This window comes from Rana temporaria, chromosome 5 (assembly GCF_905171775.1).
Source record: "Rana temporaria chromosome 5, aRanTem1.1, whole genome shotgun sequence".
NCBI lineage: Eukaryota > Metazoa > Chordata > Amphibia > Anura > Ranidae > Rana > Rana temporaria.
Genome location: NC_053493.1, coordinates 384,816,715 through 384,832,944, shown reverse-complemented (window position 1 = coordinate 384,832,944; position 16,230 = coordinate 384,816,715). Strand labels below are relative to the sequence as shown.

General features: G+C 42.7%; 1 protein-coding gene across 2 annotated transcripts in view; it reads left to right on the top strand.

The window, feature by feature from the left end:
* Positions 1-16,230, top strand: part of EXT1 (exostosin glycosyltransferase 1) — a 404,130-nt gene that overhangs the window by 379,049 nt on the left and 8,851 nt on the right. For both annotated transcript variants that reach the window (XM_040354883.1, XM_040354882.1), the window contains 2 exons: positions 514-603; positions 13,769-13,929. In XM_040354883.1, coding sequence (XP_040210817.1) covers positions 514-603; positions 13,769-13,929 — 251 coding nt within the window. The remainder of the gene's footprint in view (positions 1-513; positions 604-13,768; positions 13,930-16,230) is intronic.

Below are 16,230 nucleotides of genomic sequence, written 5' to 3'. Positions count from 1 at the left end.
AGTGCCGCTGACACCGGAGAGAGTGCATATAGACAGGAAGTGGCCGAAAGGAGGCTGCAGAAAGGACAGCAGCACTGATATCCAAAAAAAAGGTCAAAAATAAATAAAAAACATGGCAGTTTTATAATAATAGTGATGTTTCATTTAGGAAAATAAATTCCATTCCTTTAGCTTTTAATTTAATTTACTGCTGTTCTCCGGCGGCATATAGCCAAGCAGCGATGTTGATGTTATAATCCAGGTGATGCCCTATCAAAGTCAGTGAACACTTCTTAATATGCAGTCAAACATGATGACTATTACAGAACTCTTGGGGGGAAAAAATCTCCATGAAAATAACCTTTTTTACTAACAGCCCTAAGACAAGGTCCTCGTGTCTACCTTGGGTAACACTGGTATAGTCGATGGATATGTAAATAAATTCTGACCTGGAGGCACAGAGGTTAAGCCATATGTGTTATATTTTTTGAGACTTTCCTAAATCAGGCCATTTCTCTCACTTTATCTGGACAGGTCATGAGCAGCCGTTTTCTGCCGTACGATAACATAGCAACTGATGCCGTTCTCAGCCTTGACGAAGACACAGTACTTTCCACAACAGAGGTATGTGATTATATCTGCTGCATCTAGAGCAAAATGTACTTACCTCTACTGTTTATGCATTATAAATGTATGAACCCTTAATAGAGAGCTCTAGACAAAGAGCTTGAACGTGTAGCCAAGAATTTGGTTAGGCAGAACAATTAATGGCTGTATGAAGGGGCAACTCTTTGACTGCATTGCTTGCTCTATCTATGGTACTGCCATTCACAGTTCTACGATCCAGCGTCCATACTTTCCAGGTACAATGATATCCAACATTATTTTTCCACTTCCTGTGAGGCTCAGGGGCAACCAAGGACCCTCCTGGGTATGCATCATGAAACCACCCGGACTCACAGGAAAATGCTATAGGGAGTTGTCATTGGAAGGGCCTGTGCATCACGCAACCAAACTAAAGACCCTGCCGAATAAGGTAGTTGCTTCTACACAGAATAGTGGGCTTGAAGGGTTTTGTACCTTTTCTGCCCAATTCTATCTCTTAGTTTACTACAGCTTCTCGCTCTTCACCTTTACACATGCTGTTATTGGAACCTTTGCTTCCATAGCAAGTTCAGGCTTATTCATACATTAAAGCCCAACTCAGGCCTACACGATCAACTGCTCATTTTTGTCTAGGGAGAATGAGATATACTTGACCTAATCCTCTGATCTGCCCCATACATGACCGGTCCCTGTGGCTCCCGAGATTGAATAAGGGAGTATGATGGCATAATTTGGCTTTGTTACAGCTATGGCTTTTGAAAGCACAAGATGTTTCATAGAGGAACTCTTACCACGAAAGATATTCCCTCAAATATAGAAGCCATCAACATATGACTGAACCTCACCAGAAGGAACACATAAGAGAAATGTCACTTTTAGCTTTTAATTTTACCTCCAGTATGCCAAACTCTGCTTGAAGGAATCATTATGTATGCCGACAGTTCCAATGCATATGGTGCGGTCTGTCTGCATTTGGCTGCGAAGGTTTATTATTGTCGGTGAGATTTTTATGCAAAGCATTGTCCTCTAAGCTTTATTTTGTAGCCTCAATTCGATGCTTACAATTGTTCAAAAAAACAATACAGTTGCGTGTTGCTCATATCTTCTGACAATTTACAAGTGTATGCAATTATAGTGGAACCACCAGGCACGTTTTTCAGTCCTTGCAGAAACCTTCTTCCAAGATAATTAAAGTCACATTGACTGAGCAGTTCTGATTTTCTGCTTGTTTATTTTCCCGGATTCTAATATGAGCTGAAGGACAAAATCATGACATTCATTGAAGTGTGAGCGTTGCTGAGCAGTGTTCTCTTCGGCCCTTTATAGGATTTTTTTTATTATGAAAAAGCAGCTTCAGGCATCCAGGATCAGTGAACTGTTGGTGCTGTGGAGGAAAACCTCATCGCCACCGAGCTAATGTCACTCAGTCCTCTAAGTTTAACTGTAAAGTTAAAAAGCAGTCAACAGGTTATATGTCTACAGCACCACATAACATAAGGGGGTGATGCTCAAAGGAAGATGTTTTTTGCCAGTAGCAACCAGCCAGCAACTCTTTTTTTTCTCAAGTTTTGGGTTTGAAACTAAAATAAGAATTCTGCCTGGATGCTATGGACATCAAAAAGTTATAAATACAAGCGGTCCCCGGGTTATAAACATCCGACTTACAAACAACTCCTACTTACAAAAGATGGATACAACAGTTTACTTTAGATAAAAATACCCTTCATAATACTCATGCTTAGTGTAGTCTACTAACGGTATTGTGTAACCTAAGGGCTGTTTTGTATTTGTGGAGCATTTTCTTCTTACCTTAGGAAGTCCCAGCACACCACGGCCATCTCTTGTGTGGGCATCTGAAGCCACAGTGTATTACTTCCTGGATTCTGTGCATGCTGTCTACACAGAAGAATATATATCTTATTCTCTGCTAAAGAAATCTATAATGTTTGTGGGGTTCTGTGTAATTTTCAAGCCAGAAAATTATGATTTTTACATGTAGGAGAGAAATGTCAGAATTGGCCTGGGTGGCAAGTGGTTAAAGGGGTTGTAATTTTTTTTATATCTGGTTTTTTTTTGTGCCCTTGATTTGCCTTTTCTGGGGTTCCCCGGTGGTGCTGGTGGCTCCTCCCTGCATCGTGTGCCCACATTGGAAAAGGTGCTCCTAAGGAGGATACCCGTGCGGGCGTGCTCCCGAGTCCTGCTTCTGTGTCCATTCACACAGAATGCAGGACTCTGCTCCTCCCCCCCACGTCATTGCAATTTATTGACAGCAGCGGGAGCCAATGGCTGCGCTGCTATCAACCTATCCAATCGGGACACAAGACACCAGCTAGACCTGGTGTGCCCATTCCCGTCCGGAGAAAGATCTGTGTCAGGTGAGTATAACAGGGGCTCGGGGGGGGGGGGGGGATCTGCAGTACCCCAGAAGGTTGTTCACCTTACTGCATAGAATGCATTAAAGTGGTTGTAAACCTTTGTCTTTTTTCACCTTAATGCATCCTTTGCATTAAGGTGAAAAAACACCTACAGTATAATTAGCAGCAGGAATTTAAATAGGGCTCTGTTTTATCATACTATTCTCATAAAACAGGCTGTGATGGGAGATGCCATGAAGAATAATTGTTGGCCTCTTGATCGGTGTTCTTATGAGTTATGGATATAATTCTCTGGTTGGTGCCAGCCAGATTGCAAAGCAAGACTTCAAGAGGCCTGCCTGCAAAAAGCCCCCCCCCCCTCCCCTTCTTCCTTTTTTTTTCCTTAATAATCAATGCACTTACTGAAAATCAAATCGGAAAAACACGAATTGCCTTTTCCCCCTCTTAAGCCCTTTAGGATCCTCATTTCTAAATCCTGTCTAATGGGTTTTTATTTTAGCATTTTATCAGAAATATTGTCACCTTCTGCTGGTGACAGGGCATTTTTTTCAGTCGCTAATTGGGCTCTTGATTTGCATATAGCACTTTCTTATAATGTCACCAGAAGCCGGAGAGAGACGGTGAGAAGGGGGAGAAAGGAGCTTGTTCCATGCTATCGGCTCATCGCAAGCCTGTCCTCTGAAGCATTTATTTCACTAATTAATGTTTTGTGAGCTCTATCTTCCATCTCGGGTGCAAAGATTGCATTATCCAGAACCAACACAAAAGTCGAGCATTTCCCATGGAACCGAAGATGTTTGCAAATGCCTAGAATGCGATGCAATGATTACACCCAGGAAAAGAGAAGAACGCAACAATACGGTCCTGTAGGCCAGACGAGATTGCATTGTGTTAATTATAGGGACAGCGTAAGACGGGAAGGATTCAGAATACTGAAGATTCTGGGGACGGGATCTCATTTTAATGAATTAGCCTATTAACTAGGCTGAAAATATAACCTAGTGAGACAGGGAAACCAAATTAACTCACACGCCTTCTTTATTAGAAGTCACCAAGTAGCACTTTTTCTTTTTTTGTGGTGTAGTTATTTATGCCTACTTTTATTATTTATTTTCTATTTTCAGTTTAACATTACCCTATTGTTCAGTAGTAGCGCTATAGCCTTAAATATATGAAAGGCCTAGTGAACCCATTAAAAGTTGTGCTTTTTTAAAAAGGGGAGCGATTATCATCTAGGTATGCATGTGAATGGGAATTACCCTGTTGAAGTTGAATTATACTCAAGATGTGAACAAAACTGTGATAGATAACTTGAAAAGTAATAGGAGGACTTAAATACTTACCCTTCCTATAGAAAATGCTGCTCTGGATTCCTGCCAATGCTTATAGTATGTCTAAAGACTTGAGCACGCAGTCACTTGAGCGGTGCTTGGGCCCCTTTCACGCTTTTTTGACTTGTCCTGCGACTTGGTACTGCAAAGTCGCATGACACGTCGTACCCCATAATTTCCAATGAGTACCGTTCATATCTGAGCGACTTCAAAGTAGTCCCTGCAGTAATTTGGTCCGATTTTGGTGCCACTTGAGGTCCTCAAGATTACACAGGCACTGCTTCAAGTTGCGTCCAAGTCGCGTAATTTTCAGGTCATACAAGTGTGAAAGGGGCCTTAAATTGGTCTTGTAGTTTGGCATACTTGATCATTATGGCAGACCTACCTCTAAGTTTGTCCTTCAGCTCTCAGAGCTCTATGAATCCCTAGCTGATATCTACCGGTCATCATCTTCTCTCTATTCAGCCATTGGGCGGCCATTGATGTAAATCTTTTACATGCCAGCTAGAATTACACCTGGCCAATACCAGGGCGGACAGGAACGACATCTGTATTTTGAACAGCAACATTTTTTTTAAGTGAATTTACTGATAATACAGTGCAGTTGTCCTTGAAAACTGCTAGTAAAGGACCTTTAGACCCATGGAGATGGGTGTCATCTGGAATGTACAGACAACACTTGATAAAAATGCACCATCAGTAGAAGAACCGAATTGTTTTTTTTTGTATTTTTTTTTACTTTTCTGGCCACAATTTTGTTGGTCACAAAATGATAGCTGTGTCTCCAATACTAGAGCATATTTGTGTTTTGATCTGGTTTTATTTAAACAGTACAAGACAGTGACTTCATATTCTTATTTACAAGTCTATTCCCCGAAGTTGTGCCTGGCCATTAGTGCTGGAATTTTCATATAACTTTGACAAGTCCAGCGAAGTCATTCTTCTGACAAGCTTCTTTTGCAGTTATATTTTCGTTATCTCAGCAGTAACTGTTGTGGCATTAATGGAATGCTAATCCAAAATGGATGTAGCGGGCCCATCAGAAGGCAGTGTACCATATTAAACGTCTCACTTTGGTGTCCTTCGTGTGTTTGCGCTGTGAATGCTTGGCTTCATCCCTTTGTCATTTGCATAGTTCTTGTCTGCACATCCCTCCAAAACACTATATAGACATCCATTACCTGGGTTGTATTTGCTACACAGTAGTCCCCAAAATGCCCATTCATCTTGCATTGACTAGAGATTGAGTTAAATTTGTTTGCTGTCAAAACACTTGCCAAGAGCATCATCAGAGCCTAAGAGGAAAGGATCCTTGTCAACTTGAGGCAGCCAATCAGATGTTCATCTGCATTCTCTTTATGCATAAGAAGGGGCTGTAGCTGTAATGGGAAAACAGATGTTTTTCTTTCACATTTGTTGGGCCAATATTGAGGCTGCCTCAGCAAAACTTAACCCATGGCAAGTGGGGTATGGAGAGCAATGCCAGCATATGGCGTCACTGCAGTTAAACCAACTGCTGGGTGTGCCCTTCCTAAAGTTTTCTTTATTTAAAGATGTATCACCTAGTAAGTTAAATATGCTTATTACATTACCCTCTTCAGTATGTAGGTATGATGAGGTGGGCACAATGATCTTCTACCTATTAAAAATATATGAAATGGAAAGTAGGGGAATAGCCAGCAATAAGGGCTCCCCTTGAAATACGGATTATAGAATTAAAACCACAATGGTGATATCCAGTAAGGAAACAGACTTCTCAAAGTTGTCAGCCAAAGTCCACAAAACCAAACACCAGAACCGCAAACTTTGCCATTTTGTCCAATATGCTAAAGTTTTATTCGATTGCATTGGCTGTACATTTTGCTGCCCTTGACATCCTTAAAGCAATGGCAGTCAGCTCCATACCTGTGGTGAGCCTGCTAATTCTCACTAGCTTTTGAACTTTGCTCAGATTTTCATTGCCTGCTGCCTTATTTTTACTGGACAGCTTGTGCCAGTCATTGCAGTTGTGAAGATGAACCAGTGCCGGGTCTAAGATTCTGAGTTGGTGCTGCATCTAGGACTCTGAGTGACCAGCCCTAACTCTACCTTAGCAGACCACCTCCCCAAAATGCCAATCGCTGACCAGAATAAGTAGGCTCCTCAGGAACTAATTTGTTTCTTGACCAGAACAAGTAGGCTTCTTGGAACTTCATTTGTTGCTTCCCTGTCCAGAACAAGTAGGCTCCTCAGAACTTTATTTGTTGCTTGTCTGATTAGAACAAGTAGGCTCCTCGGTAGCTTCATTAGTTGCTTGTCTAAAAGGAACAAGTAGGCTCCTCTGTAAATTCATTTGTTGCTTGCCTGACCAAAACAAGTAGGCTCCTCAGGGCTTTATATATTGCTTGCCTGACCAAAACAAGTAGGCTCCCCAGGGCTTTTTTTTGTTGCCTGCCTGACCGGAACAAGTAGGCACCTTGGTAACTTTCCCGTAATTTGATGCTTGCCTGACCAGAATAAGTAGGGTCTTCTGGACTTCATTTGTTGCTTGCTGGAGGCTCCTCAGGACCTCATTGGTTGCTTGCCTCCATTGGGTCAGTGATAGTCCTGACCCCAGAAGATTAGCTGGACATTTGAGGAGTAGGTTAGCTTTGTAATGCTATAAGTTTCAGATGTACCAAAACAGGATTTGATCTCCACCTTTCTTTTATAACGGATACCCCAACACAGAAATATCCCACCTTCCCTGGACCACTCTGATGGGAAGGTTATTGCTGTAAGCTGGCCAAGTTCCTTGAACAGTACTCTCCAGTTATTGACAAGGAAAAGCCTCTAGGAGGCTGGTGACACCAGCACCGTGGTGTCATGACAGCAGTGTAGACTAGGCTTGAGAAGAAAGGCTGCTTCATCCTATTCAATAAAAAATCGTGTTCTATCATATGTGGAACTCTGCTTCTATATGTGATATTACTGGTGCTGTGTGATACTCCTGTGATAATTGTGGCTGTGTCTCCTGTGCAGAATGTACGGTGAATGACCGTTGCAGTATTGAAGTGATGCGTGCCTTCTGTGTATCAGATCAATGCTAGCTTTTACTTCACACAGATCGCAGCGCTGACACAATTAACCTCAATTAGGTAGAGGATGGCAGTGAAAATAAAGTCATTCCAGCAGGCTATTTACTCGTACTGTTGCAGTTAGTTCTGCACGCCCACAAACCGGCTCCCATCGCCTGCCATACACTTCTCTCCGCTACTTCTCTTCCAGCCTGAAGGGGAGGTAAGCAGATGTCAGCAGATCTGCTTCTGTGTTCCCTGCTGTCCGCTGGGAGGAGAAAGAAAAGGTCAACAGAGAAAGCGAACAAGTTTTCTAAACTACTGAATCACTAATGACTGCACTGACCTAAAGTAACTCGGCGGAGTGCAGTTTTCCTTGCTGCGGCAGGTCTCGGGGATCTGTTACATGTATTTGCTGCAATTGGGAGACCAACAGAATATGTTGAGGGTTCACTAGAGACAAGAACTAGAACTTATGACTGCCAGAAATGCTGATAAGTGCACACAAGTTTTCCGAGTTGCAATCATTTTTTTTTTCTTTTTTGAGGGCAGACAGCATTAGTGTTTGTTGTATATGTGCCACATCCACCTTTGAAAAGAGAAGACCGCTGATCCTGATTTTAAGAAATAGATGTCTCAATCTCTATCTCTGTGCATGAGACATCCTTGTGTTTATGGCTGGCCTTTGTAGTAGAAACGCTAATGAAATTCACAGATTAGAAAAGCCAATGAATGCAGTTTTATGTACTCATCCTTCCAGAATGAGGACACTACTTGCATGGAGTTTGCATGTTCTCCATAGGCTTTTGAAGGTTCCCTTCAGAGACTCTGGTTTCCTTTCACACTGATGCTATTAGGTCAATTGGCTACTGTCTAAACCAGGGGTGCCCAACCTTTTGAAGAGCGAGGGCCACGTAAGTGACTTGGTAACCAGTCACGGGCCACAATGAGCGGAGTGGGTGGATGACAGTCCACTCTGCTCTATAGAGACCACGCTACTCTCTTTTTTTTTGGCCATGATTGGAGGTAGGTGTTTGTAAGCGGACACAAGTACATTAACATCTTCCACTCCTTAGAGGTGAATGGAGGGTCCAATTTGGTCGGACTGACCATGTGAAAGGGGCTTAAGGCTGCTTTTACACTGATGCATGGTTGTTTACCCACATCACGGGTGCAGCACAGTTCACCATTGGCTTTCCTGCAGGCTAGCTGCACTTTGCCATAGACTTCTATTATATCCTGTAGGTGTGGTGCACTTTCAGAAAGCTCACCAAACTCGCAGGTAATAACAGAAGTCTATGGCTCGGTGCAGGTAACCCACAGGTGCACTTCTCTGCGCCTGTGGATCAGTTTGAAAGCAGCCCAGTAACCACTGCAGAAGAGACATGCCCATATATACACTGTGATTTTAGTAATAAACTTACCTTTAATAACAGTCTTCTATTATATTTTATTCCATCCCAAAGCAGGAGGTCGCGTTGCCACATCAGAGGGCTCCGCGGGCCACTGGTTGGGCACCCCTGGTCTAAACTGACCCTAGTATGTGTGTGCATGTATGTATGTATGTATGCATATGAGATGGGGACGTTGGATTGTAAGCTGCTTGAGTGCTGCCAGAAAATGTGAATGTACAGTATAGAAAGAGCTGTATAAATTGTTCTATATAAATATCTGTAATAAGTACCTACATTTGCCTTGATAGCCTTCTGCATTATGCACAGTAGCACATAGTCCAGCTCCGCTGTAGTACACATAGTAGTGAGGAGGAGAGAAAGCAGTTTCTTCATTGTCCATTCAGAAGATTTGGGGGGTGTTGACAATTCTGTGCCACTTCTGTTGCAATACAGGTCAAGGACCTAGCAGTAGTGTTTGGATCACAGGACTGGTTTAGCAGATGTACAAAACCCTAAGAAGCTAAAACCATTCCTGGAAGCATATTAAAGAGAATCTTCACCCCAAGTTTTAAACTTTAAAAAACCCACACCTACCTAGCCCAGGATCCAAAAATGTCCTAGACAGACCCAGCTCTTTGCTGGTCTTTGGGCATAGGCGCCTACATCTTAACTGTGGGCAGCTGACTGCGACTCCTTGCAGCTGGCTGCCTACTGCGCATGTGCCCCATGACGGGCCTGTGACATGTCCTAAGAGGCTGGGGAGACGGAGGGGGGTGAACTTCCACTCAGATTGCTCCGGCAATCTGACCGGAAGTGGGAGTGGTTACTTGTCAAAATCAGGTACCCACTCTCTCCCCCCCTAAAAAGAGAAACATTCCAAATATTGGAGAGGAAGAGGGAGGCGGAGGGAAAGCTGAACTTCCCCTTTTGGGTGAAGTTCTGCATTAGGCTTGTTGGCAGTTTCTGTTTAAAGGAGAACAGCAGCCAAAGCTCATTTGGCTGTACTTGTCCTGTGGATCACAGGAGTGTAGTTCATTCTGCACGCCGGTGATCCGTTTTCTGCAGACAGCGGGCTGAAGCCACTGTCTGCTGATGTCACAGATCCGGTCCAGGCTTTGGCAAGATTCCACCCCCTCCACAGCTCAGCGCTACAGTGAATGCGGGGGGCAGATTAGAGAGTAGTGAGTCACCATCTCTTTGCTCAGGGAGTGCTGAGAACCGATTGGTCGGGGGTGTTCACTCAGTTCTCGGTGTTGGAGCCGATGGGGGACAGAAGCTGCATCAGACCAATGCTGCATCCACCTAGATAAATATGAATCTGCAAATAAAAGAAAAAAAAAACATATTTGTAAAAAAAAAGTAAGTAAACTGCATTTATATGCTGTAACATTAGCAGTACCCATCACTTTTTGCCAGATAGTAGTGGGTGCGATGGTCAGGTGTTCGCAAACCTTCAGCCCCATGGGAGTGTATTTATAAAAGATGTGCTTGGTTAGTCCATAAAAACTGTACATCAATTTGTCCTTGGTGAATAGGGCAAAATGGAATGTTCTTAGGCTATGTTCTTATGCCGCATACACACCATCACTTTATGTGATGAAAAAAAACGTCATTTTCTGTGAAGTAAAAAACAACGTTTTTGAAACTTCAATTTTCAAAGACGAAGTTGCCTACACACCATCGTTTTTCTCACAATGTTCTAGCAAAGCGAGGTTACGTTCACCACGTTTTTCCATTGAAGCTCGCTGCATAACTAGCTTCTGGGCATGCGCGGGTGTAAAAACGTTGTTTTAAACAACGTTTTTTGCTACACACGGTCAATTTCTGTGAAGTAAAAAACAACGTTTTGAAAAACGACACATAAAATTGAAGCATGCTTCAATTGTTTTTGGTTGTTTTTCAGAAGACATAAAACAACGTTTTCCCCCACACACGGTCATTTAAAGTGACGTTTTTAAAAACGTCTTTTTTCATCACATAAAGTGATGGTGTGTACGCGGCATTAGGCTATGTTCTCTGGAGATTAAATGTGTAAATGGGTAAAATACCACATTATGGCCACTAGATGGTGCTATCATAATAAAGTATGCTCATCAGCTCCATCTAATGGCCATAATTGGGTATTTGCCACATTTTCATACAGTTTTGATTAACAGGTATGTAATTATTTTTTTATATGTATATACTATAGTATATTTTTATATATGATATTTATATTATCTATTACAGAAGTAAGGATACTCATTGATGAGAATGTGTTTTATTCAAGCTGCACACCTTCTCTTCTATACCTAAATAGAGCAGAGCCTTCCTTTAAACATGGGTTTTCTCCATGTTTAGATATCAGGGCATCCGGTGTGCTGTGGGTTGAGGTTCTTTGCAGTCGGTTTCAGAACTTTACTAAAAACTATTCAAGTACCGATGAAGGTGTTGAAGTATTTACAGCAAGAGTGTCATCCTTCCTTTCTGGCTAAAGCCGCCGCGTCCTTGACATGATAAATGTCATTGCCATTAGCAGATGGATGTATATGGTTTGAAGTGAAGGGCCCGGGGGACTTGACTGGCATACAGTCCTTACTCTTTTTTGTTGTTGTTTGTTATTTATTTTGAACGATCTGTACAAGACAAAGGTGAATGACCTTCATAAGAAAGTTTATTTCTCGGGAAGGTCAAATGAAAGGATTCCTGAATTTGTCAAAAGTCAGCAATTTTTGTTCTTGTAAAAAGGGCAGAGTTATAAATCTGAATTTAATCCTACAGACGTGCTGAACTTCAGCTAATGGATACATTAAAATGTGCATAATTTTGCGTTAGAATACAAAGTAGTATGACTATGAGCAGCTCCCTATTTGTTCCAGCAGGTGAATTTACTTCAGTATTTTGTTTGCCGCTTGCTAAAATGTGACTCAAAGTGCACCGGTGGCTACAAAATAGTAAGCAGAGCGGGTACTTATAGGTCAACTTAATTTGCTTCCATGATACCTCATGGTTTCTGACACCTGATGCACTGTGGTATGCAAATCTTAACTATGATACTAAGGCCATAGACTCCAACCCACCCCTGTGTCTTACTGTTGGTCAGATGAGGCCGCCAATCGCATTATAGACCAATATTGAGGTGTGGCAGGGACTATAGCCATAGTAGTCGGGTTGACAATTCAGTAAAGCACCCAAGATGCTCTAGAACAGTGGTCTCTAAACTGCGGCCCTTTGCTTGCTTTAATACGGCCCCCCACTGTCGGCAACCATGGGGCACAGTTACTGCCACGACACCAATGATGGGACACTATTCCTCCCACTTACATCAGGGAAGGGGCACTATTCCTTCAACTGATACTGTACCAAAGATGGGCAAACTATTCATCCCATTGACACCAATGATGGGACACTATTCATCCCATTGACACCAATGATGGGACACTATTCATCCCATTGACACCAATGATGGGACACTATTCATCCCATTGACACCAATAATGGGACACTATTCATCCCATTGACACCAATGATGGGACACTATTCATCCCATTGACACCAATGATGGGACACTATTCATCCCATTGACACCAATGATGGGACACTATTCATCCCATTGACACCAATGATGGGACACTATTCATCCCATTGACACCAATGATGGGACACTATTCATCCCATTGACACCAATGATGGGACACTATTCATCCCATTGACACCAATGATGGGACACTATTCATCCCATTGACACCAATGATGGGACACTATTCATCCCATTGACACCAATGATGGGACACTATTCATCCCATTGACACCAATGATGGGACACTATTCATCCCATTGACACCAATGATGGGACACTATTCATCCCATTGACACCAATGATGGGACACTATTCATCCCATTGACACCAATGATTGGGCACTATTCATCCCTAGAACACCAGTGATGGGGCACTATTCATCCTACTGACACCAGTGATGGGGCACTATTCATCCTACTGACACCAGTGATGGGATACTATTTCTCTCATTGATACCTATGATGGGACAGTATAACTCCCCCTAATACCAATGATGGGGAACTATTCCTCCCACTGACGTCAGGACATTTGCTACTTCCACTCTTGCTCCTAAAAGTTTGAGGGGCAGTAAACTGGCCCTTTGCTTAGAAAGTTTGTAGACCCCTGATCTAGAAGAAAGTGAGGGTGTCATGCAAGAAATCTACGTATTTTTATTTAGTTCTCACAGGTTTCTTTAAAGGTTGCTGAACTACAAGTCCCAGAAAATTGTACTGACCTCTTGCTGGGAGCATTGGATGGTTTTGATTGCTGGTCCTTTTAGCTGTACCCTATCTATCTAAGGAACATATTCCTCACTTTTTCCAGTTTACATGTTCCTGGCACATCCATTCGCTGTCTAAGGATCGTCTGGGTGTAAACCAAATAACCCACCAGTACTTTTGGATAGCGGGAGGAAACCTTGGTTCAAATCCGTATAGAGAACCGACCTAATTTTTTACCTAGGTAACGCAATCTAAACACAGTGATGGTATCAGAGAACCAACCTAATTTATACCTAGGTAACGCAATCTAAACACAGTGATGGCATCAAATGTGTCAAGAAAGATGTTGATTGATAAAGAACCTGACTAGAGATGTGAAACATTGCAACATAAAGAATCTGCATGTTACCATTTAACCTTCACAATCTTGTCAGATAGCCAATACCCCAGTGATGACCGGGGTGACCTGTTGCCTGTGATGCTACCCCTCTTTCTCCTTCCCCTATGGCCTGAACATGGGCAGCCCTACCACTCTAACATCTTTGTTTAGGGCAGGATCTGAGCTAGAAGGCATTATGAGGTGGTTGGATCATACTTGTATACTCAGCTTAATCCTATCCATCTGTTAAACTGCTGCCATATTTTCATCCAACTATTCCAATGTCTGGCAGGCCCAGCAGCACTAGAAGACAGAGCTATCGTCCCAAAATCGGGACCTTTCAGAGATGTGCTTATAGAATTTTGTGCTTGTTGATAAAGACAAATGTAACCATTTTATTTCTTTGTAGGTGGATTTTGCCTTTACAGTTTGGCAGAGCTTTCCAGAAAGGATCGTGGGATATCCTGCTCGCAGTCACTTCTGGGACAGCACTAAGGAGCGGTGGGGTTACACTTCCAAGTGGACTAATGACTACTCCATGGTACTAACAGGAGCTGCTATCTATCACAAGTAAGACTTGCCTTTTCCTTCCCGTTTTATGTCATGATGAGACTGATGCCGAGTGAGCGGATCATAATCATAGAGATGGATTTTAGGGGATAAAATCGTCAGATATTTTAATAGGTGTATGCAACTAGGTTTTTGGGGTATTTTTTTAAGTGTAATTCCATGACAAATCTGTCCCTTCCTTCTAAAACCCCATGGAAAAAGATGCATATGCATACCCTTTCTAAGGCTGTTTCGGTCTGGTCACATGACCTTGCCTGTGTCAGCTAGCGCCAACTACAGGGGAGAGGAGGGTGTGCTCTGACAGCAGCAGGAATTCCTGGGCAGTGTCGTCACCCATAGGCTTACTATGGGAGATCTGTTGTTGGCTGTCACTTCTCTCCCCTGAAGCCGCTGCAAGCTAAGAGAGAAGAGCTGATCACATGACCCGACCGGAGCACCTTGAGAATAGGTAAGTATAGGCATCATCCTCCTATAGGGTAGTTAGTATAGGACTTGACACAACGCTTGAGAGGAGATATATCATATATACAAATTTTTGGCATATAACAAAAAAATAGAAAACACACAGAGTAGACAAACCAGGGCGGGAGTCATATGAAGACGTATCAAAATGGAGAAACACCCAGAAAAAAGTGCCCCCCTCCCCCCCCCAATACAGGTGCACCACCCTGTGGAGAAATCCACCATTCCGAATGTAGTTCCCCTAAAACCAAAGGGGCAAGAATACCAACATCATATGCTTGGCATTACTAAAATGACTTCACAGTTTTTAGGGTAATAAGGTCACCAATCCTCCCTACATAAGCTATCTAAACGGCAATCAGTCCTTAAATAATTCCAACGTTGGTAACAGCATTGCAGAGCCACATGCACTATACAAATATCTTAAAGCGGAGTTCACCCAAGAGTGGAACTTCCGATTTAAGTACTCCTCGCCACATTTGGCATGTCGTTTTTTTTGGGGGGTAGTGGGTTCTTCGTTTTTAAAGGGGACTTCCTGTCCCACTTCCTCCTTCCACCTACAGGCCGCCTAGGTGATTCTTCCTCTCCCCCTACGTGGCCCCTCCCTCTAGGCGATCTTCTGGGACAGGTCCCAAAAGATTGCCTGTCCACTCCGAGAGCCCTGGCATGAAGCCACAAGCTGTCACTGCCGGGTGCCCACACTTTTAATGACAGCGCCTTGGGAGAGAGCGGGCCTCCATATTGCTGGACCGTGGGACATGTGAGTGGCTGTTTTTAAGTCAGCAGCTATACTTTTTGTAGCTGCTGACTTTTTAATAAACTAAAAATAGACTGAGACTCCACTTAAGATGGTGATTCCAGCATTGGAAATAAACTATTTCAGTCTCGGAATTATAAGAAGGTCACGGGGGCCACACAATAAAATTGTAGGACAATCAGTTTAATGTTAAACCGCATAAGGAGATTTTCACTGTCTGGGCGGTAAGGTCGTGGAGCTCACTTCCACAATCGGCGTGTCCGCTGGAAGTATTCATAGTTAAAAAAAAAAAACTCTTGGATGGGCATCTTAGCGATTACAATATACAGGGATATGGGATATGTTTTTTTTTTTTTTTTTTTTTTTTACATGAACACACACCCACACAGGTTGAACTGGATGGACTGGTGTCTTTATTCAATCTTACCAACTATGCAACTTAGAAGGGGGGTGGGAGCAGTATAAAGATAGTTTTGTCCTGGAATTACACTTTGAAGTATAACTAAAGCCAAAACGTATTTTGCCTTTTTTTGAACAGAGTGGCGATGGAGTAAAACAACTGTTATGTTTTTATTGCCACCTCTGCCCCTGTTATGGAGATGTATCCTCTCTATCTGTTCTGTTTAAAAGTAAAGAAAATCCCAAATTTTGGGTTTTTCCCAGAAAAGTAATAGAGAGGAAATCTTCCAATGAGGACACTAGTTCTGGTTACCTGGGGGCCCCAAAAAATTCCCTTAATTTGCAGAGATTTCCTCACTTCCTGTTTTGGCAATAGAGCAGGAAGTGAAGAAAATCCCCAAATGGGGACAAAAAAAACCTGACGGGTTATAACCCTCCCTCACTATATCTAAAATTACAAAAAAAGCTTTGCCTATAGTTGTACCTTAAGGAAGCGGGAGATTGGAGCATGGATCTGGTTGGCAGTTGACAACCGGTAACAATTCTAAAGAAAGTTGATAGAAATAAATAGATGGTGCCAGTGTTTGGTTGGGGGGCTGAGCTGTGTGCTGTGGATGAGTTTTACAATTTAACGGGCAGGGCCCTCTGATGCTTCCTGTATTGAAATGTTTTGTATTTGTACG